Raw genomic sequence first — 22745 nt, forward strand, 5'->3', positions numbered from 1 at the left:
TACTCATTTGAGCATGAAACAATCTTTACAGGTTAAAACAACTAATGAACAGAGCAAACTGAATATATTATTTATCATTTACTTTAAATACATAAGAGAGTTTAACTACAACGAAGTAAAACCACTGGGATGACATGCTATGAACTGGAGGCTCAGGATCCCCTCTCTGTCAGGGGATCCCCCCCTCTCTGTCAGGGGATCCCCCCCTCTCTGTCAGGGGATCCCCCCCTCTCTGTCAGGGGATCCCCCCCTCTCTGTCAGGGGATCCCCCCCTCTCTGTCAGGGGATCCCCCCCTCTCTGTCAGGGGATTCCTCCTTTCCTTCTGTCAGGGGATTCCTCCTCCCCCCTCTGTCAGGGGATTCCCCCCCCCTCTGTCAGGGGATTCCTCCTCCTCCCCTGTCAGGGGATTCCTCCTCCCCCCCTGTCAGGGGATTCCTCCTCCCCCCCTGTCAGGGGATTCCTCCCCCCCCCCTCTGTCAGGGGATTCCTCCTCCCCCCCCCTCTGTCATGGGATTCCTCCTCCCCCCCCTCTGTCAGGGGATTCCTCCTCCTCCCCCTCTGTCAGGGGATTCCCTTATTACATGTGTGTATGCACAGGAAGGCAGGAGCACCATGAAAATGCATCAGTGAGGAGAGACATTGGGCGGGTGAGCAGAAGCAGACTGATAAACATAGAGTAGTGTTGCAGCTGTTGCTAGAATAGAATTAGTAGCTACCCAATGGCATGTCATTACTATTACCAAGAATGTAAGAAATAGCAACATATTGTGCAGCTGTTAGGCTGCGATTTGTGCAACAATAAGGAATGGGCTCCATGGTTAGGATGCCTAAGTAAAATTGAGCAGTAGGAATGGATCATAAAGAATGACTTTTTTTATTGAAGTACATGAACAAATTATACAGAGATAGATAGATAGATAGATAGATAGATAGATAGATAGATAGATGATAGATAGATGGATGGATAGATATAGGGCAGAAGCAATGGCACACGCTCTGTACAGTGCTGGGAATACTGATCTGCAATTTTGCAGTTAAAATAAGAGCAGACAGCAGCACTGTCCTACACAAAACCCCTTTAGCTGCATGAACATGCTTTAAATTAACTGAGGGTCCTAAATATGCCGACAGTGGAGCTCAGAATTATCTCAGCTGAAGACCACGTGTGCTGTTCTTTATTTGGCACCTTGTCCTTCTTAAAGGAACAGTAACACCAAAAACTGAAAGTGTATCAAAGTAATCAAAATATAATGCACTGTTGCTCTGCACTGGTAAAACTGGTGTGTTTGCTTCAGAAAAACAACTATAGTTTATATAAACTGTGTAAGCATGGAGGCAGTCATTGAAGATGGAAAAGGAGAAAAGGCACAGGTTACATAGCAGATAAAACACCATTGTATTGGACAGGGCTGATCTGTTGTCTAATATTTAACCTCTGCTTTTTCTCCTTTTGCTCGTTTATATAATCTATAGTAGTCTTTCTGAAGCGAACACACAGCTTTTACCAGTGCATACTAACAGTATATTATATTTTAAAGGAACAGTTACACAGGATACACAGTAGATAACAGAAAAATACTACTTTAAATAAACAAGGTGCTGTGTAGCTATGGGGAGAGCCATTCAAGCTGGAAAAAATACAGGATACACAGCAGATAATAAATATAACACCATTGTTTTGGAAAGGGCTTATCTGTTATGTGCAATTTAACCTGTGCATTTTCTATTTTTTTCCAACTTGGATGGCTGCCCCCATGGCTACACAGCAGCTTGTTTATATAAACTATAGTAGTACTTATCTGTTATCTACTGTGTATCCTGTGCTTGAATGGCTGTCCCCATGGCTACACAGCAGCTTGTTTATATAAACTATAGTAGTACTTATCTGTTATCTACTGTGTATCCTGTGCTTGAATGGCTGCCCCCATGGCTACACAGCTGTTTGTTTATATAAACTATAGTAGTACTTATCTGTTATCTACTGTGTATCCTGTGCTTGAATGGCTGTCCCCATGGCTACACAGCAGCTTGTTTATATAAACTATAGTAGTACTTATCTGTTATCTACTGTGTATTGAGTACTTGAAGGCCAGGCAGGTTTCCAAAGTACAAACTAGCCAAAGTACAGATTTGTGTGAGTTTTTTGGAGCATTGGCGGGTTTGTACTTTAAAAAGTAGCCAATGTTTCCCCCTAGTGTGCCATCCCAGTGCATGTTGGGTAATATAGTTTTTATTTAGCAAATGCCTACAGCCAAGGTTAATGTGATACTACAATACCCAGAATGCAACTGGAGTAGAAAGGTATAGAAAGCAACTCCCTTTTTGCTGCAGTTCTTATCAGTCCCAACCTACAGCATCTGGTATAGGAATCACATGTGCCATAAAATAGAATTGCAGTTAGCTGCTTCTTTATGCTGCTATCATATTGATAATTGTGCTACTTTAGACTCCCAGCATGCAACAGCCCTGCCCTCCAGCACTAGTTCATACACAGGTAATAGGAATGTTATCAGCGATCAGCTGTTACTGGGCCAGAAGCCCTCAGTGAGCTGAATGAAGCAAATATATAAGGATTTGCAGTGGTTGAGCGAGAGAAGAGGCGAATGGAAGCCCAGTCAGCAGTACTTTGTATAGAAACGAATGAGAGCCCTCAGTAACTGTAATTATTTATTTCTTGCTCGCGTGAGACTGAACAGCAGAAAAACCCCAGCGTCCTGTCATCTCCCTTGTCTTCCTTACGCGCGGTCACGTCACTGTATTCCTTTCTTGCTCTAGGCCCCGCCCTCTCATTTGCGTCCGCTGCACGATCACGTGAACGCCCTCAGCGGCAAACAACGACGCGCGCGCCTCCCCGCCAGACTATCCAGGCCCGTACCCCTCCCACTCACGTGAGCGCGCGGTCCCCTGACGTGTCGCGAGCCGGAAAACGCCCGCGCTTTTCTCTTTACCTCCCCCACCATCACTGTCAAGAATGCGAGAGCGCGCTTAGAGGGTCCCGCGCGCGCACGTGTTGTGCTTCTACAAAACCGGCGCGCCCCCGTATGACAGGGGTTGTTTATTGCTACAAAGGAGAGTCCCTTTCTATGCTGCGGCCCATATTAACAGTAACCGGGCAGCCGCTGAGTAATCAGACCCCCCTGGTCCCTCCCGGATCACTCACCCCAGCTGCTCCTTGTCAGGAGGAGCTTCACTCCGGCACCGCTTGGCACTCTCCTCCTCCTCCGGTGCCGCTGCCACACACCTGGGGCCCCGAGCTCTGCCCTGTCCTTCCGCTCCCTCTTCGGGTGATTATTATTCCTTTTTTTCCGATAGATTATTTTCGCCTCACAGATCCCTGGGCGCCATCTTACATTCAGCGTCCGTCAGCCAATCGCAATGGCAGGCGAATGTCTCGCGAGATCTCCTCTGCTAAACGCCGCGAGACTTGGAGGCGGCCCTTGGGTTCACTTAAAGGGGACACACAGTGCTGGGTTGGTCTCACTGAGACAGTATTTTGTCAGAGACTGGAGTGGAATTCTCTGGGTCCATCATTTACAGTGTGTGTGGCACTGAAAAGCCCAAGGATGGATAAATAGTATATACTTCTGGAAATATCCCTAAATACTCTTCTCTAATTGCACTTGTCGAATATCAAATAAAGTTTTACCTCAGATTCACTGTAAAGTGGGCTGCTTTGTAGGGTGAAGTACCCCCCCCACACACACACTCTTGGAACTTGTGATGTTTATGCCTTCTTTTGGGACTGGCAGCTTTAGGGCAGAGACACGCCCTCAGATTCGGGGATATTAGTCACCATGCGACAAATCTCTTCTTCGGGCGACTAAACTCCCCAAACTGCCTTCCCGCCGGCTCCAATGTAAATCACTGGCGGGATGGCACTCGGAGCACTTTGTTTTCCGAAGTTTCCTTGTGGGGCAACTTAGGCGACTTTGTAAAACGAAATGCTCAAAGTGCCATCCCACCTGTGATTTACATTCTAGCCGCAGGGGAGGCAGTTCGGGGAGATTAGTCACCCCAAAGTCGAGATTGGTCGCCGGACGACTAATCTCTCCGAATCTGAGCGTGTGTCTCTGCCCTTAGGCTTATTTAACCTAAAAACACAATCTACTTTGTCGCACCCTTGTCAACTGTGGGTTCTATATAAATATAAATAGCGAATATAGTACCCCCTCTTGTAAAATATAAGGATATTATAAGTTACCGAGGAGTTTCATGACCATATAAAAGCAGGAGGCCGAAAGGCTGAGTGTTTTTATACAGGTCATGGAACTCCGAGGTAACGTCTAATATCCTCATATTTTGCAGCTGGGGGAACTTTATTTATTATAATACACAAGTTTCAGTGAGTCGTACAGAAATGACATCAGAACTCACCGTTTATAACTGATGACATCAGAACTCACCGTTTATAAGGATATCATTTACAAGATATTCATGGCTTATGTGTATTTTATAAATATATCAAAAACTCCACAGGCAGACGACACTTATATTAGATAGATTTATTGGTAAAGAAACTGCTGTGAACCGCCTAATGCGTTTCGGGATTGTATCCCTTAATCATAATATAAAACATTATTTATTTTATGCCAGATAAGCCTCGCATTTGCCATTACAGGGATATGGTTTGCCAAGATTTAGGGGCACATTTATTAACATTAAAGACATAACATTTACAGTGATGTTGCTATATTAACACTGGATAATGTATAATATATACATATATAATGATCACAATCACAATACGACCAAGGTCTGACTCTGGCCTGGGAAAGGCTTATTTATTTACTACAGGTCAGTCTTATTTAGGGTTGCCATCAATTTTGGCTGATGATAGCGGCCTTCAGATTGGGGACAGACAGTGACTTCACTTTGGGGCAGAGCAATGATGTCAGAACTATTGTTGCCACCTTTTCTGGAAAAAAATACCGGCCTTCCTATATATTTATCTTTTTTCCCTATTAATAACATTGGGATCAATCATCATTTTTACCGGCCAGGCCGGTAAAATAGCAGCCAGGTGGCAACTCTAGTCACATGGTGAGTCTCTCTAAAACAATGTTCATATGATGAGATAAGGGTCATACATGTCAATTTGGTATGTAGAGTTTATTTGTCACACAGACACAACCGTATTTTTTTTTTATTGAATTTATGGGAGACATTCTCTTTGATTTTGGGACAAATATTTACAATATTAGCATCTTTATCCTATTTATTGGTTAGAAGCACAAGAATTGGGCAAACTAAATCAGACATTATACTTTGCAACTTCCCTGCAGTTCTGCCAATGGACAGACGGACAGATTAAACTGATTATTTACACGCTGGTATTGTTACCTTGTAATAGCATTGCTAAAGGTGGCAAGGTCGCCAAACGAGCAAATCTTAACCCGATGTACCCACCAAACGCAGGGCGATATCAGGTTAATCCGATCATTCAGCCCTAGGGCCAAACTATCGGATTAGACCAATCGAAATGGGTGCTGATGGGATGGGGACCGCATCGGTTAATTGATGCGGCCATTTCCATTGGTCTAATCCGATAGTTTGGCCAAGAAAAATCAAACCTGCCCAATCGATATCCGGCTGATTTTTGGCCTGATATCGTTGGAGACCTGTCAGAACGCCAATGAATGGGCAGATTATATTCCAAATTGGTCTAAAGCAGCGGTCCCCAACTGCCAGGCTGCGGACATACCTGAACTGGGCCGCCAAGCCGAGCACACAATTGACATGGCGTGCACTTTTCACACGGGCATGCCAAAATTTGATTCTGGCGCGCCCGAATTTGATGCAGCATGCATGAAATATATGCACCACACGCAGTTGACAACCCCCAGGTCCTTGCAAAAAATTCAGGCCCCTGGGCCAAAAAGGTTGGAGGCTGCTGGTCTAAAGGACCGTTATCTGCAGTTTTAATATACCCATGTATGGCCACCCTAAGTTCATACTAGGCTTTATGGTGAATGTCACATAGTAACCCGCAGAGCTCACAGTCATGTGGTTTTGTACTTAAGGTCTCAAGGCCTTTAGCAACTGACACAGTCTTAAAGGGGAAGCAAATCCTAATTCACCGCAGGATACCAATATGTTAAGAACCCCTACCCTACCATCCTGTTCTTTATACTGGAAATCTCATGTTGGGTGAGTCCAGTTTGGTAACACTGACCCCATATGCTGCAGCCGTAAACTTCAGATGGGATTACACAATAATATGGTCCATGGGGGTAACACTTATCACTCCTGGTTGTAGTTAATGCCCTTTTATTATAATGGTGTGCAGCAGTGACTTTCCCCCAGGGAAATCTATTGCAATGCATTATGGAAAAGTTCAGCTTTGTACAAAAGAAACACTAGACTTAATATTAATTCAGAGTTCCTGTGTCTCCACTTGGGCTCCTCTGTGAATCTCTTAGCTACTGCTGCTTGCTGGCACAGCATTTAAAAGCCCCGCAGAACCCTCATTCCTTTGTACAGCGCTGCAGAATACGTTGGTGCTTTATAAATTGGTGAAAATACTAACAGAAGACTCTATGTCCCTAAGGAATCCCACCCTTCAGACATTATAAGGGCAGTGCAGGGAGTAGTTGATTCAGAATTGTTCCCCCGTCAGCAGCAGGACCTGGCAAGGAGTCCCCAAACTGTCCCAGATCCCAGGTTCCCAGAAGGGACAGGGCAGCTTTAACATATCCATGTGCTCCTCTAACTACCTCCCACTCCACTCAGCAACACTTCTCCTTAAGGTGGCACAGAGGCACTGGCAGCAGTCTGCATTCAGGATTCAGGCTTCCCACCTTAAGCAGAAAGGGGGATAGGACGAGATGCGAGTGAATGAGTGTGACAGCCACATAAGGAGGTTTGCACCCCCTGAAACTCAGGGAACAAGCCAGCGGTGAGAGCCAACCTGCAGCAACTCAGCCGTTCCACCTTAAGGAAAGACTGGAGCGCCCAGTAAGTGGGTGATTAGCTGTGTGTTTGTATACAAGGGAAAATGTGCTCCACCTTAAAGCTGCAGTGTCAACTTTCACCGGCATCTCCCAGACCTGAAGGCAGGAAGGTGGCTGGGCCCAGAGAAGCTCACATGGCTGTGGGTGTGAGAAGGGTTACTGGGGAAGGCTTTAGCATGAGCTGCTCTGACTTCCCCAGGTCTGGATCACTGACAGAAACAACATCAGCAGAACATGCGCCTGTATCTGTAATGCCATTTCTGTTGCATTTGCCTTTATGGAATATTAAAGTGCTAAGCCATCCCCCAAAATAAAAATTTGCCTAATAATAGAAAACATAATTCTAAACAAACTTTCCAATATACAGTCATTAAAAGTTGTCAGTGCTTATAAAGTGATTTGTAAAAACAATTATTAATCAGCCGCCTTGTACATTGTATCAACAGTCTGAGCCACCAGGGCAGAGAATAGAAAGGGACAGACAATAGCAATACATATACAAATAACGTAAAAACACAGAGAAAAAAAGTGTAATGTATTCTTGTTTTCATTTATTAGGCAAAAAAATATTTATTTGGGGTTGATATTCCCTTTAAAGTTTGGGAGGCCTATTTATTAAAGGTCAATTTTTTATGGTTTCTATTTCTCTAGAAGCACAAATGCCATGAAAATTATTAAAAGATCAGAATATAAAAAGTACGTACGAAAATAGCTGCCGATAGAACGAAAAATTTGTACGACAATGAACATTTTGAGGTCCGAAAAACCTCTAAAACCATGAATAAAAGGCTGATCTTTGCAAGAAAACAAAGGAAACTTCCACTGACAGCTTTTGCTTGTCGTACGTTTGTATTTGTAGATTTTACGGTTTAAACATTTGATAAATAAGGAAAAAAATAGACTATTAAGTAACTTTACGGAAAAAAAAGTTGTTTATTTGAGCTAAAATTGATGATTCAGAGAAACGAATGTTCATAAATTGGTCCCATAGAGTCAAATTAACATGTACTCAGGTGTGGGGCTGTAGGGTGCTGCTTAAATGGACTTTTTTAAATGTAAAAAAATCTTTATATTATAAAGTTAAAGGCATTCTGTCATGATTTTTATGATGTAGTTTTTGTTTCTAAATTACAAAATTTCATTCCTGAACCAGCAAATGTATTTATTTTTAGTTGTAATATTGGTGTTTAGGCGCCATCTCAGGTCATGTTACCTGGTCATGTGCTTTCGGAAAGAGCCAGCATTAGGATGGAACTGCTTTCTGGCAGTTCTGTAACTGAATGTGTCGCAGTAGGAGATTAGTTGTCTGCAGTAGAGGAGATTTGTCGCTGGGCAACTAGTCTGCCCGTCTGCCAGAGCCCTAAGAGTGACTGAAGTTTATCAGAACACAAATCACATGACTGGGGGCAGCTGGGAAACTGACAATATGTCTAACCCCATGTCAGATTTCAAAATTAAATATAAAAAAATCTGTTTGCTCTTTTGAGAAATGGATTCTGATGGAGCGGCACTATTAACTGATATGTTTAAAAAAAAAAAAAAAATTCCCATGACAGGATCCCTTTAAGTTGTACCTTATAATGGTGGGAGCTGACCTCTCACAATATTGTGGCAGCTCAGGCCGGATTGCCTTGTTTCCCAGCCTTAAAGGAGAATGATCCCCCCCAATAATAAAAACCCCTACCCACTACCTTACATAGCCCCCCCTCCCTGCTTCCCCCCACTTCCCGAAGAACACAGAAGAGCCAGAAGCTGTCGCAATGAGCTACGCTGCACTTACTCTGCACCAGTAATGAATTAGGGGCACTTTCAGGGGTAATCAGCTATGCGGAGGATGGGGAAGTACGTAGAGTAGGGGTGTTTTTTTTTATTATTGGGGGTTAAGTTCTCCTTTAACCTGACATTAGAAATGAGACCTGGCTTGTTACTGAAATATTTATCTTTGATCTCCTGCACTGATGCCAGATAAAGATACAAAGTTTCTGAAACTTAATTAAATTAGAGGCTTTTTGGCAGAGAGCCCAGAACACTCAGCACCAGCACTTAGATACAATTGTAACTATTTAAGATAAGCAGGTCTTTTGGGAGAACTGAGACTCACTTCACCTTTATTGGCAAAACTGTAATCACACATAAAACATGACCCTAAAACCCCCAGAAATTTTTCAAACTTTCCATAACCTGTAAAATGGACATGGAAATTAGGAGGTGTGGCCATAAATTTCGACACGCTACGAGTGGCAGATCTTTTTGTCCCTCTCTCAAACGTCGGGAGGTCCAGTTTGTAAAGTTGTAATGGCCAAACATGCAAGATACGGTTGGGCAGTTTGCTCGCTTCTCATGCCCATGTGTGTATGTAAGGAGAGTGCGGTTCCTCTACTTACTACTATTCTCATTGTTCTGTCATCACCAACAAACCAAAACACAAAATATCTGGGGCAGGTCCATTTTCTGGAACCCGTACCCGACCCGTACCCACAACCTGCAATTTGCAACATGGGCCCGCAACCCGCATTCTCACCCGCTTGGACCAGACCCAAAGGAAGTGCTGTCATTGTAAACCGGACGTGACATCATCGGAAGTAGGCTGATCAGAAAAAAAAGGAGTAAAACAGGAAGTGCTGTCATTGTAAATGGGAAGTGACATCATCAAAAGTAGATGTGAACAGAAAGGAGTGAAAATCGCTATTGAGAAGATCCGCTGTCATGATCGGCACCCTAAAACCAGAACCAATGCTAGGCTCCCTGATCTCGGCTCTTGCTTACGCCTTTAACAGCCGCCTTTCCCCTCGGGAGGAGCCCTCAGCTAATTGGATGCCGCAAGGTCTTACTAAGAAAGGAGCAAAGCTACAGGTTCTGGACGAGCAAAGGGGCACGATCGTCTCACCAAGGATACTGGATGGAAGAACACAATGTGGAAGGCAGAACAGACAACTCAGCGTGGGACAGGCAGGCCGGGCCAGCACAAGCAAAGTGGAATAGTCAGAGAGGCTGGAATCAGGATTGGAGACGAGTGTAGAATAGTCAGACAGGCCGAAATCAGGATTGGAGAGCGTACAATAGTCAGACAGGCAGGGTTCAGCTTGGAGAGGTCAGAGTAAACAGCCAGGCAAGGGTCAGGATACAGAGTTCAGAATAGTCAGGCACAGCAAGGGTCAATACACAGAAAATCAACAGGAATCACTTAGAAGTAGCACCAGGAACAACCCAAATGGAACCTAACAACGGGCAATGTGTTTTACTACAAAGCCCCTTTAAATACTTTGAATTTCGCGCCATTGCTCGATGATGTCATCACACCGGCGCATAAACCCAGAAGCGCGCTCCGCACACACCATAAGGAAACCAGCGCTAGAGGAAGACGGCAGCATGCGGCGGGCGTCCCCACAGCCCACTAGACCACCAGGGTCCTTACACCCGCAACACCCACAACCGATGACCCGCGTCTATACCTGCACCCGCAACTTCTACCCGCAACCCACAGGGTACCCGACCCACTGCAGGACTCTAATTTGAGTGACCATTGTGGCTCAAGGTTGGGTGTGGGTCAGACTGGGGAAGTTCACTTCTTGTAAAGATCCCCTAGAGGAACTAGAGGCACCCACACAAGTGTACAGTGCAAGAAAATACGGATGCAGGGTAAATGGCAAAATGTTTTTGATTAAAGGAGAAGGAAAGGATTCACTTGGGAGTGCCAAATGTTAGGCTACCCCAAGTGATTGTACTGACTTACCTGAAAATCCTGGGCCGGTGCTCCTATCAGCAGAAAACTGCACCCGGCCCGGGGTTATTCCAGTGAGCACCACGGAGGGCTTCTCTTCCGGTTTCCTCTTTCTTCAAATTTCCCAGGGCAGACTCAGGCACAGTTGAATGAAACAGCAGACTTTTTAGTTAAAGTTCGTCTTTTCGTTCTACTGCGCATGCACAACCACACGATGGAAAGAGGAAGATGGAAGAGGATCGATCCACGATGCCCGGGGGTTTCAGATAAATCAATACAATCACTTGGGCGTGCCTACCATTGGGTACCCCAAGTACAAGAAGCCTTTCCTTCTCCTTTAAGGCAGGGTTGGACTGGGACAGTGGAGTGCTGGAAAAAAAACCAAGTGGGCCCCGAATCTTGTAGGCCCCACCAGCCCAGACCTACTCCCTGCTCTTGCTTCCTCGATCTCTGTCTCCGGACCCTGATCGCGTCAAAAAAGGTACGCACATGCGCAAACATGCACACGGGGGAGGTCATGCTGAAGGAGGCCGCGCCTGGTGTCCGGAGGGGGGATTTGCAGCAGGGTCTGAGGTTGGGGGGCTCTGAGACAGAAACCCCAGTGGGCCCTGGGCCCCCCAAGCTGACCCTGGATTAAGGTTGGGTGCAGGTTAAGGATTTGTGGTTTAGAGTCAGGTGTGGGTTGAGTTCTTCCTGACCAGCACATCACTATTGGATATTTATGTTGTTGACCTGTGTATGGCCACATGAAGGCACAAGAATTGTTTTTTTTTCTTTTCTCCAGGTTAATACAGCTGTTGGTGTAGGGGTCAGGGGTAAATCAGTGATGTAAAACAAGGGGGCTGTGGCATATGTGGGTGGAGGTTTGGTAGGCAGGGTTGTTGCAGAGGTGTTGGGGAGGATAGAGGGGAAGCAAGAATAAGTGATTGGGGTGGACCAAGGGCCTAGGGCAGGGGTGCCCAAACTTTTTGCAATGAGGGCCAGATTTGGTGAGGTGAAAATGTGTGGGGGCCGACCATTCAGCCCGACATTCTTTGAACCATTAACATTAAATTGCAGGAATCGAGTAATCATAGCAGTAATATTTGGGCACATTAGTGAAATGATCTGCCACTTGGTCTATACTGCTGCCTGTGTGCTGAAGGTGTTAGTAATAGACACGTACTGGCACATAGTGACGCCATACTTCTTTAGTTTACTGGACTGGCACGTCAGTACGTCTATTGACACTTTCAGCCCTAAAGAAGTATACGAAAACAGCGCGTCTCTATGTGCCATTACGTGTCTATTACTAACACCTTCAGCACACAGGCAGCAGTATAGACCAAGTGGCAGATCATTTCACTAATGTGCCCAAATATTACTGCTATGGGATTCCTGATCGCACTGTGCTGGGGGGCCTCATTATTATTCATTTCATGATGGAGGCTGAGGGCCGGTGTAAATTTGAAAAAGGGCCGCAATCGCCCCCCCGGCCGCACTTTGGACATGCCTGGCCTAGGGATTACAAATTTACAGAAAGTACATTGCCAATGAAATCTGTAATACTGCCCATGTCCTTGGCTGGTAATTCACCAACTAGGCCTGTTAAAGGGGTTATTCACCTTCCAAAAACTCTTTTCTGTTGAGTTGTTTTCACATTGTTCACCAGAAATAGACTTTTTTCAATGACTCACTATTTTCAATTTCCATTTTTTATTTAAAAAAAGATGGCAGTTGCACTAACAACCCCCCAACACAGAGACCCTAATTATTGTTGAATAAATTCACACCCTGTTGTTGGATTGTGATGCGTATGAGATTGTGAAACCACAGGGTGACATGACAGCCACATGTGAGTGTGAGAATAGAGGCACACGCAGAACAATTTTCCATTTGATTGTTTTGATGATTTACGGTTCCATTTATTTATACATATTCAATCTATTTTTTTTTTAATGCTGAGTTCTTGTGAACTTATTCTGCTTGCAGGGAACAACAGATACTGGGGGGAGGGGGTTCCCCACAATAAATGGAACCCTGTTTGGTGTGCAGCAATTTATTTAGAACATTCTGTTCACTCGCTGCCTGTAAGTTTTACATGCTATGCTCATAGCGCCACCTTTTGACAGTATATGCACATGACTAGTGTTACAATAAACTACTGAAGTTCCCATTTGTCCAGAGTGCATGCTGGGAGCGTTAATGCCACTGGGCAGAGCCATCATCAGGAATCACATGGCCCTATACAAGTATGGGATCCGTTATCCGGAAACCAGTTATCCTGAAAACTCCGAATTACGGAAAGTACATCTCCCATAGACTCCATTATAATTAAATAATCCACATTTTTAAAAATGATTTTTTTTTTCTGTGTAATAATAAAACAATAGCTTGTACTTGATCCCAACTAAGATATAATGAATCCTCATTGGAAGCAAAACCATCTTATTGGGTTTATTTAATGTTTAAAGGATTTTCTAGTAGAATTACGGTATGAAGATCCGAATTATGGAAAGATCCGTTATCCGGAAAACCCCCAGGTCCCGAGCATTCTGGATAACAGGTCCGATACCTGTATTACCAAGTTAGCAGGACTCTCCAATTATTTGATTACCTGGGAGGAGGATGCTGCCCACAAACAGAATGGACAAAAAATGGCCTGCACAATTATGGGCACACCCACAAATGCAACTTTTAAATCTATTGGGGTCTTCTCTACCATGGAGCCCCTGACCACCGTACCCACCCTGCTGACATCTCTGCTAGAAGAGAAACAACACGGGCTCTTGTTAGCCTTACATCGGTATCTTTGTGATGTCTTGTAGCAAATGTTACTTTTTATTACAATGCCCCCCTTAGATCATTAGCAGTGGATGTGTGCGGTTCTTACATGTTCACATTTACACAAGGCAAGAATTCTACAGCTGCTGTAAAGGCCAACTTGTACAGCATTTCTATGAAATAAGTATAAGGATAGTTCTGGAGCTTTTTATAACCATTAATAGCTTTGGAGACCATTGGAGTTCAGCCCCTTCTGTCCCTGCTACTAATAAGTTGCTACTCGGTGTCTATAGCAGGGGTCCCCAACTTTTTTAAACCGTGAGCCACATTCAAATGTAAAAAGTTGGGGAGCAACACAAGCATGAAAAAATGCCAAATAAGGGCTGTGGTGAACTCTATGTGGCCTGGCAGCACTATACTTATTATGCAATTAAAACTTGCTTCCAAGCTTGGAATTCAAAAATAATCACTTGCTTTGAAGACCCTGAGAGCAACATCCAAGGAGTTGGAGAGAAACATGTTGCTCATGAGCAACTGGTTGGGGATCACTGGTCTATAGAGTCAGCACTCATTCGAACATCATTGTGCAGAATGGGAAAGCAGCAGTGGACTATTTGGGGGCACTCAAACTGTACCCCCTGGCCCATCTGGGAAAATATAAGAATAGTGTTACATTTAATACAGTGGAAAAAAGCTATAAAAATTTCACACATTTCAGTTTTGTATCAAAAAAGGGAAATCGCAGGCAGGAAGTGAACCAGTAAGTCTGACATCTGTAACTGGGCAGCCAACTGACATTGTAGTAAGAGGCTGCACACAGCATTACGTGACATACAATGTCCCCACAGACTAATCTGTGCCTACAAGGACAAGGAACGTGCATCAGGTTAATACAAAGTAAATATATTGCAAGGGCATCTGGGTAAATGTGTCAGTAGTAAATAAAAATGGAATATTGCAGAAGGCTGCTTGAAAAAGTTTCACATTTCAGTGTCGGACTGGGGGGTCGGAGGCCCATCCCTGGGTTTCCAACACAGGAGCCCCCCCCAGGGTCCCCCTGCCTCCATCACAACCCACCTCCGCACCCCAGTGTGTACCTGTCCAGTTGTTGTGGTGCCATCAGGGCAGGAGGTGTGAGATCAAGGGGTAGCGGGGCTTGAAAATGGGTGCGGGTCTGGGTCAGCGAGAGCCGGACTGTGTTTTTACCTGGTGTCTTGCTGGCCCAGTCTGACCCTGTTAAAGTCATATACAGTCTTACAGTATTGATTTGAACTTAAAGGAGAACTAAACCCTAAAAATGAATATGGCTAAAAATGCCATATTTTATATACATAACTTATTGCACCAGCCTAAAGTTTCAGCTTGTCAATAGCAGCAATGATCCAGGACTTCAAACTTGTCACAGGGGGTCACCATCTTGGAAAGTGTCTGTGACACTCACATGCTCAGTGGGCTCTGATTGGCTGTTGAGAAGCTAAGCTTAGGGCTCGTCACTAATTATCCAGCAGAAAATTAGCTTCCCCTGTAATATAAGCTGATGCTACAGGGCTGATTAAATTCTGATGCTAATTGCACTGGTTTCTGTGCTGCCATGTAGTAATTATGTGTATTAATTACTAATCAGCCTTATATTGTGACATTTCTATTCTAGGTGTACTGTATATTGTGAGTGGGTCCCTAAGCTCAGTAAGTGACAGCAGCACAGAGCATGTGCAGTGAATCAGCAGAAAAGAAGATGGGGAGCTACTGGGGCATCTTTGGAGACACAGATCTTTACTGATAAAGGGCTGTGGTTGCCTTGGGCTGGTACAGAAACACAAAACATAATGTACAATATTTCTAGCTACTTCTGTAGTTAGGCTTTAGTTCTCCTTTAAGCCTAAAATTGAATTTGGCTAGAAATGTTGAATTTTATATACTGAATACTACAGCAGCCCAGAGATTCAGCAGCTCTGTATAATAAGAAACCAGGCCTTAAAAGTTGTCCGTGGGACCTCCTCATCTTGTAATCTTTCAGGCATTTTTTTGTGTAAACCCCACAACCTGTGTTTTTTTTAATGTGATGCCACATTTGCTTTACAGACAGAGACATCTCACCAGCCACAATTATATCAGCACTATAAATAAGAGTAGCGGTGCACATGTGAGGTAGACAAGCGATGCATCATAAACATGGATTTCATTAGAGCATTTCCTTTCCACAACCGCCTGTTGCCGATACCCTGAACTTAGACTCTTCTTATTCACAAAGGGAGGGCAGGACTGGGCTGGGCTGCCTGGGGCTCCAGAAAACATAACCCCACTATTGCCACAACACTGATTTATATCATGGGTCTCCCGGTTACATTGTGAAACTAGCAGTACTAAGGCTACGGAGTCATAAGTCTAGTTGTACAGTCACCTGATTAGATCCAATGAGGTTGCACATAGAGAGGCCTGGATACATGCAAAAACTGCTGATAAAACACAAGGGGCAGATTTACTAAAGGGTGAAGTGGCCGTCGCTAGTGAAAATTCAGCAGAAATCTCATCCGCATGGACATTGCCAATTTATTAACAGGTGTAGAGGACAATTCGCTACCGTTAGCGACCGATTTGCTAGCATAGCTTCACGCCCTATCGCCAGACGAATTTTCACTCAAGCGAACGATCATTACGCCGTAAATTCACTAAAGTGCAAATTTTACCGAATGTTACCCCTTTCGCCAGTTTCCTTCACCACCTTAGACCTGGCGAACTTATAAGACGAAGCTGCATCCTCCTAAATCTTAGGTCAGTGACATCATATCCTGTATGCCGAAAAGTCCTAAGAAAAGCTGGTGTTTTTAAAGGGGACCTTTTCACCCTAAGAAATCATTTAAAATTATTATTTTTATCATGTTAGTTGAGCAAAATAAAACGTACTTACACTACATTTATTATTTAAATTTCGTTTCCTTCAGTCTTGGAATTACACAATCACAGCACACAGGCAGGAGCCATTTTGTGGACATTGTTATTAAGACAAAATGTGTATCACCCCCAAAATCTTGTGTATGTGCCCGAATGGGGAAACCTAATGCCCTAACCAATTATAGAGTGTGAAGAGGGAGAGGGAATGTGAGGAGGGCAGTGACATCTAGGAAATGCTGAATGGAAAGTGAAAGTAATTGACTGCCTCACCTCTATGAGAGGTGGGGCAGGTAATTTTGATTGACAGCTCAGATATTTAAACGCCTTTATATAGGTATGGATGCTTTAATGAAAAAAAAAAACAACAATTTGGGCTCCATGTTTAATAATTTTTGTTATACAGCTTTTTATGTTTTATGTTTAGGTGACAGGTCCACTTTAAAAGTATTTTATGATTTTGGTGTTAACATTTTTTTCCAACCATTTGAGGGGCATGACGTTTATTTTAGGGTGGGCTCATGTCTAGGGCATTAGAGGATCTCTGTTGTCTTTATTTTGCTTCCTTGGACATTTGTAATAATAAGTGGCCACTTCAAGCATTTGCACCAACATCTCTAATAAAGACATATAATACACAAAAGCCATGAACATCTTGTAAATTATATCCTTATAAACGGTGACTAGTGATGTCATCAGTTATAAACAGTGAGTAGTGATGTCATTTCTGTCTCATGACTCACTAAAGCTTGTGTATTATAATAAATAAAGTACCCCCTGTTGGAAAATATGAGGATATTAGAAGTTACCTTGGAGTTCCATGACCTGTATAAAAGCACTCAACCTTCGGCCTTGTGCTTTTATATGGTCATGAAACTCCTCGTGACTTATATCCTTATATTTTACAATAGGGAGTACTTTATTCATTATGTACCCGCCCTATTCAAATTGATCTAAGCATAAGAGTACTAACGAAGATTCGCTGGGCAGAAAAGAACACTATCGGAAGTTCGCTATTACAAATGTACGACTGGTGAAGTGGAACGAAATGTGGCGGAGACTTTGCTGGCGAAAATTCGCCCTTTAGTGAATTAGCCTCACTGTTGCTCACTAGCGGGCGCACTATAAAGCAACTTGACCAGACACTGGTGACTTCTCTCAGACAACCTTATGTATAGCATGACCATGTTGCAAGTGGGGCCCCCGGAGTCCCTGGGGAGGAAGGCTGGATGCCATAATTGTGTCCAACATTTTCAGGGTTTCACAATGTAATAAACTGCACATCCTGTTAAATATGTTCATATTTATTACTTCTTGGTTGAAAACATTACTGAAAGTCTGCCAAAGAATTAGCCCCATTTGCTGTTTTGATTTAAGGCAAGTGGTGTGTTCTGGATTCCTGTGCAGCCTCCATAACACGTACAGGTGGTTTAATTTCGGAGCCGACTGGAAGATTATCACATCTTTCCTGGATCTTCCTTCAGGGTAACAGTCCTGTTGAAGACAATCTATACAGAAAGGAAAAAAGGCAGACGAGTAATGGTGCCAAATGAACATCCATGCGTGGAAATGACTGTATGATAGACACCTTATTGCAACAATGCTAAGAGCAGTCCTGACTAAACATATTATATGCCTCATGCCCATCAGAGCTGGCACAGCCCACAGTGCGGGACTTGGCTGAGGAACTGTATTAAAGCAAACAGTCTAAGGTTAGACATTAGATATTCAATATTGCCTGTTTGTCTAGAGCAGTGATCCCCAACCAGTTACTCTCCAACCACTTGGATGTTGCTCCCAGTGGACTCAAAGCAGGTGCTTCTTTTTGACAAGTATTGGTTGCATAAAAACCAGGTGTACTGCCAAACAGAGCCTCAATGTAAGTTGACAATCCACATAGGGGCTACCAAACGGCCAATCACAGCCCTTATTTGGCACCCCAAGAACATTTTTTCATACTAGTGTTTCTTTTCAACTCCTTCTAAATGTTTCTCACAGGTTCAAAAGGTTGGGGATCCCTGGTCTAGAGGTCTCCAAATCTTATTTTAATAATCCATAAGGTGACGCAAGCTCCTGTGCACCACCTTCAATAACACCCTATCTTTCTTATCTGTGTATTTATTAAATTATGTCTCGTTAACATGATGCACAACCAAGATCAAATTAACGTGCATTGGTGAAGCTACAACACTGACCTTTTCCGGAGTAGTGTCTGGATCCACTGAAAAATAACCAAGTCTCTCAAACTGGAACTTGTCCAGGGCTTTGGCATTCTTCACAGACCGTTCCACTAAAGCACTGGGGATTGTCGTCAAGGAGTTCTACAAATAAGTGGAACGAGATATCAGCATTATGATTGAAGTTGGCAAAAAATAAAAGTGGAGGGGATAGCCTGTACCACATGAAGCCACAAAAAAAAAAAAAAAAAAGCCCCACCCCACTTTGGCACAAGGCCCTGTGCGCTGATATTACCACGGCTACTTTAAATACAAAAAAGAAAATTTTAATATGGAAATCATGATTGAGGGCATGGTCCCTAGCATTTCATGACATACACATTGCAGCCCAAGTATTTCCTGACACAGTGTGGATTAATGCAGTAACTATGTGTTAGCCATAAATGTACAGGAAGACAAGCTGGCCAAAGCAAATCTCTAAACGTACCGTATTCAGATCACTTAAGAATCCACCAGGAACTTCAGATGGATCTTCGGGGGTTTTGTGGAGGAACCTGAAATGAAGAAGATATATAAGAACATTAAATAAAGCTGCATTGTCTGTATATGAAAAAAAACAAAATAAACAAGTCATTAGGCCTTTGGCACACACGGTGTTACGGTTTTCTGTGCTAGTCTATTTGTGCAGGGGAAGTCAGTGATCCTCCTGGTGACGGTTGCCTTTAGTCAATGGCAGACAGCAGGGTTGGTGTGACAGATAATTTTCCACTAGTGTATTTTGACAGACTAAACAATCACTAGCCAGACATATTGGCAACTCTAGCCCGAAAAAAATGCCCCCTTTCACATTGTGTAACACACAACCCCACCACCTTGAAGGAGAACTAAAGCCTAACTAAAGGATTAGCTAGAAATGTTGTACATTATGTTTTGTGCTTCTGTACCAGCCCAAGGCAACCACAGCACTTTAGCAGTAAAGATCTGTGTCTCCAAAGATGCCCCAGTAGCTCCCCATCTTCTTTTCTGCTGATTCACTGCACATGCTCTGTGCTGCTGTCACTTACTGAGCTTAGGGACCCACTCACAATATACAGTACACATAGAATAGAAATGTCACAATATAAGGCTGATTAGTAATTAATACAGATAATTACTACATTGCAGCACAGAAACCAGTGCAATTAGCATCAGAATTTAATAATCAGCCCTGTAGCATCAGCTTATATTACAGGGGAAGCTCATTTTCTGCTGGATAATTAGTGACGAGCCCTAAGCTTAGCTTCTCAACAGCTGCTCAGAGCCCACTGAGCATGTGAGTGTCACAGACACTTTCCAAGATGGTGACCCCCTGTGACAAGTTTGAAGTCCTGGATCATTGCTGCTATTGACAAGCTGAAACTTTAGGCTGGTGCAATGCATTTGGTATATAAAATATGACATTTTTAGCCACATTAATTTTTAGGTTTAGTTCTCCTTTAAGCCGATGGATTTGGCAACACAGTGGCAGGCAGTTTAAGGATGTGCGTCCTTAGCAGCCCCCCTCTCCCTGGCATATGCTTATACACAGTTACACTGAGAGAGAGCCGAAGGATAAAGAGCGACAGCCAACAGCCATGTCTGTCTGTCTGTATGAGGAGTGAAATCGCAGGGTGACATAGGGTCTCCCAGCTTTGGAAGCCTCACAGATATCTGCTCTAGCATCCCTTCTTGTCCCAGCGACCACAAGAAAAGTGCTGGGGGGTTTCAGAGATGCAAAACATCAGCGCACATAAATTGTAAAGTACACAAAGATATTTGTATGTGCTCACATAATTCATTATTAACTTGGACCCACACGCTGCTCTACAGTGTTTTATTAAAGGGGGTGTAAAGGCAAAAAAATAAAATCCCATTTCTACTTTCTTTAACGAAAAAGAAACTTATCTCCAATATACTTTAATTAAAAAATATATACTGTTTTTTTTATAAGAAACCTGACTGTATGTAGTGAAATTCATTTCATTTACTGCTGTGGATAGGAATTGTCAGACGGTCCCTAACTGCTCTGCAGGGAAACAATCATACTTATGAGCAGCAGGGGGAGCCCCCACCTTACTTCCCAGCCATGCAGAACTCAATCAGCTTTGTTTGTTTCCCTGTAGAACAGGCGGGAGCTGTGTAGAGATTTGCACATCCCCATTACTGTTTCTAACTCCAGCTGCAGGGACAAAGATCATGGAGCCAGATTTAACAGATAAACTGGGATTCTATTTGGAGGATTATTTTGCTGCAGCCACTGGTTCTGCAGAGTTGGAGAAAGTTTGTATTAAACAATACAAAAATGATAAAATCCACATTAGATCACATGACAACACAGGACCCAGTGCAATCTGTATATTCTGATTATTAATCAGTCTTGCTGTATCGGCTTCTGGCAGATATTATTTGACTTGTGTTGTAACTTTTGATAATTTATGACGATCTGTAAGCAGCATACATTTTCTTCGGCACACCACTTACTTTTCTTACTTTTTCTCCTTAGGGTGCATTCAACTCCTCCAGCTACTTCCAAGCCCAAATCTGTAAGCAGCCCAGAACACACTGAGCATGTGCACAGTCTTGGTCTTACAAAGATGTATAACAAAGTTCCAAGATGGTGACCCCCTGTGGCTACCTTTGAAAGCAGAAATCATTGGATATCACTGCTGGATATCGGAGCGACTTTTGTGCCTCTAGAAATATTGTCACCTTGAGTGACGAAATGCGTTGGTATTGGGACTTGAATCTTTGGAAAGCACATTGATGGAAATCTAATCTTCCAATTGTGTTATACGCTATTGTTGCCTGCAAATATTCTAAGTGCATTTTATCTACAATTAATAAATTGTTTATGAAGATTTTACACAAGGGGAGTGCGCCCTTCTTATTATCTTGTTTTAGCATAACTCATTTGTTATATTAGGCTTGTGTTGCACTAAGTTTATGTTTAGTATACAAAATACAGCATTGCAAGCCTTATTCTATTTTAGACTTTACTTCCCCTTTAAAGCTGATAGGCTGTTAGTAGGACAGCTAGTTCGCCATGTCGAGGGATACCACCACTTAAAAGTTTTATGATTCATTTGACAATACACAAACATTTCTGGTATCTGTTAAAGGAGACCCCCCCCATGGTGAGAGGTCCCCACTGGCCCCCCTCCCTGCCTAGTCTTACCCGTGAATTCTGTCCCCAATAGAAATTGTGACCACACATGCAGAGTGAGAGCAGCGGAGCTCACGGGCGCCATCTTCTTCTCTTCGTGTCTTCTTCCTCCCCTTCGGCAATTTCCGTCTCTTTCGGCGCATGTGCAGTTGTCACGAATCAGAAGATTGCTCCAACTGTCGCCGCTCACGAAGATTAGTGAAAAGAAGAAGATGGTGCCTGTGAACTCCGCTGCGCTCACTCTGCATGTGCGGTTGCTATTTCGAGACGGGACAAAATTCAGGGGTAACACTGTGCAGGGGGAGGGAGGGGGGACAGTTCCTTTAAGGAACTAATAAAATATTCACCATTGGCTGCTCTACCCATTCCCACATAGGCAAATATTTTATCACCCAGTGTGCCTTGGCTCATGCTCACTGATATTGTCTCTTAACTTCAAAGCTTTCCAGCAGTCGCTAAACTACAAGTGGCAGTGCTTGCGAGGAGTGAAGCAGCAGGACAGCAGGCTGGGCATCCCGGGTTCATGCTCTCTGCAGTCTTTTACTGATTAACTGTCCATTTGAGAATAAACATTTTGTACAGCTTTGTGGAGTCAACAAACACATGGGGCCCTAGAAGACGCTGGCTCCTTGCTGGCACACAGGTGAGCGGACATTTGCTTCCAAGCTAAACACTGCTCAGAGCTGCCTCCTGCTAATTACACATGGAATGCTCAATGTAGAGTCAGCAGTCCTCTGTTTCATAATACGACTGTAGTAAGGGAATAGTTAAAACTCAAGGTTGACTTACAGCCTGTCGTACAGACGCACTTCACACGTCAGAGGATCAGACACCCAGTGGATGAATGCTTTTGGCTTTTCAGCGACGTCTGTCTTTGTGCACGTAACTTCCAGTTCAATCACGTTGCCGCTTTGATCCTAGACGAGAACAAAATCACTCATGAGAATCCTCAGGACCAACGGTGCTATCAGGATTCAGGTTTAGTTGTTTGTCCAGCACAGTGAACCGTGAGGCTACAACATTTATTGTGATTGTTACTGCTTTTCTCTTTTTCAGGCCTCTC

General features: G+C 43.6%; 2 protein-coding genes across 5 annotated transcripts in view; both read right to left on the reverse strand.

The window, feature by feature from the left end:
- qrich1.S (glutamine-rich 1 S homeolog) overlaps positions 1–3412 on the reverse strand; it is a 35801-nt gene extending 32389 nt beyond the window's left edge. For 2 of the 4 annotated variants that reach the window (XM_018259499.2, XM_018259498.2), the window contains exon 1: positions 3162–3412. The gene's annotated coding sequence lies outside the window, so the exon portion shown is untranslated. 4 annotated transcript variants of the gene reach the window in all.
- Positions 3413–17612: 14200 nt separating this feature from the next.
- The window catches only part of qars1.S (glutaminyl-tRNA synthetase 1 S homeolog), a gene marked incomplete at its 5' end in the record, with an annotated part of 81964 nt that continues 76831 nt past the window's right edge, over positions 17613–22745 (reverse strand). The window contains 4 exon segments of the mRNA NM_001086510.1: positions 17613–17832; positions 18520–18645; positions 18989–19055; positions 22472–22599. Of these exon segments, the coding sequence (NP_001079979.1) occupies positions 17782–17832; positions 18520–18645; positions 18989–19055; positions 22472–22599 (372 nt within the window). The 3' untranslated portion in view covers positions 17613–17781.

This window comes from Xenopus laevis, chromosome 4S (assembly GCF_017654675.1).
Source record: "Xenopus laevis strain J_2021 chromosome 4S, Xenopus_laevis_v10.1, whole genome shotgun sequence".
Taxonomy (NCBI): Eukaryota; Metazoa; Chordata; class Amphibia; order Anura; family Pipidae; genus Xenopus; species Xenopus laevis.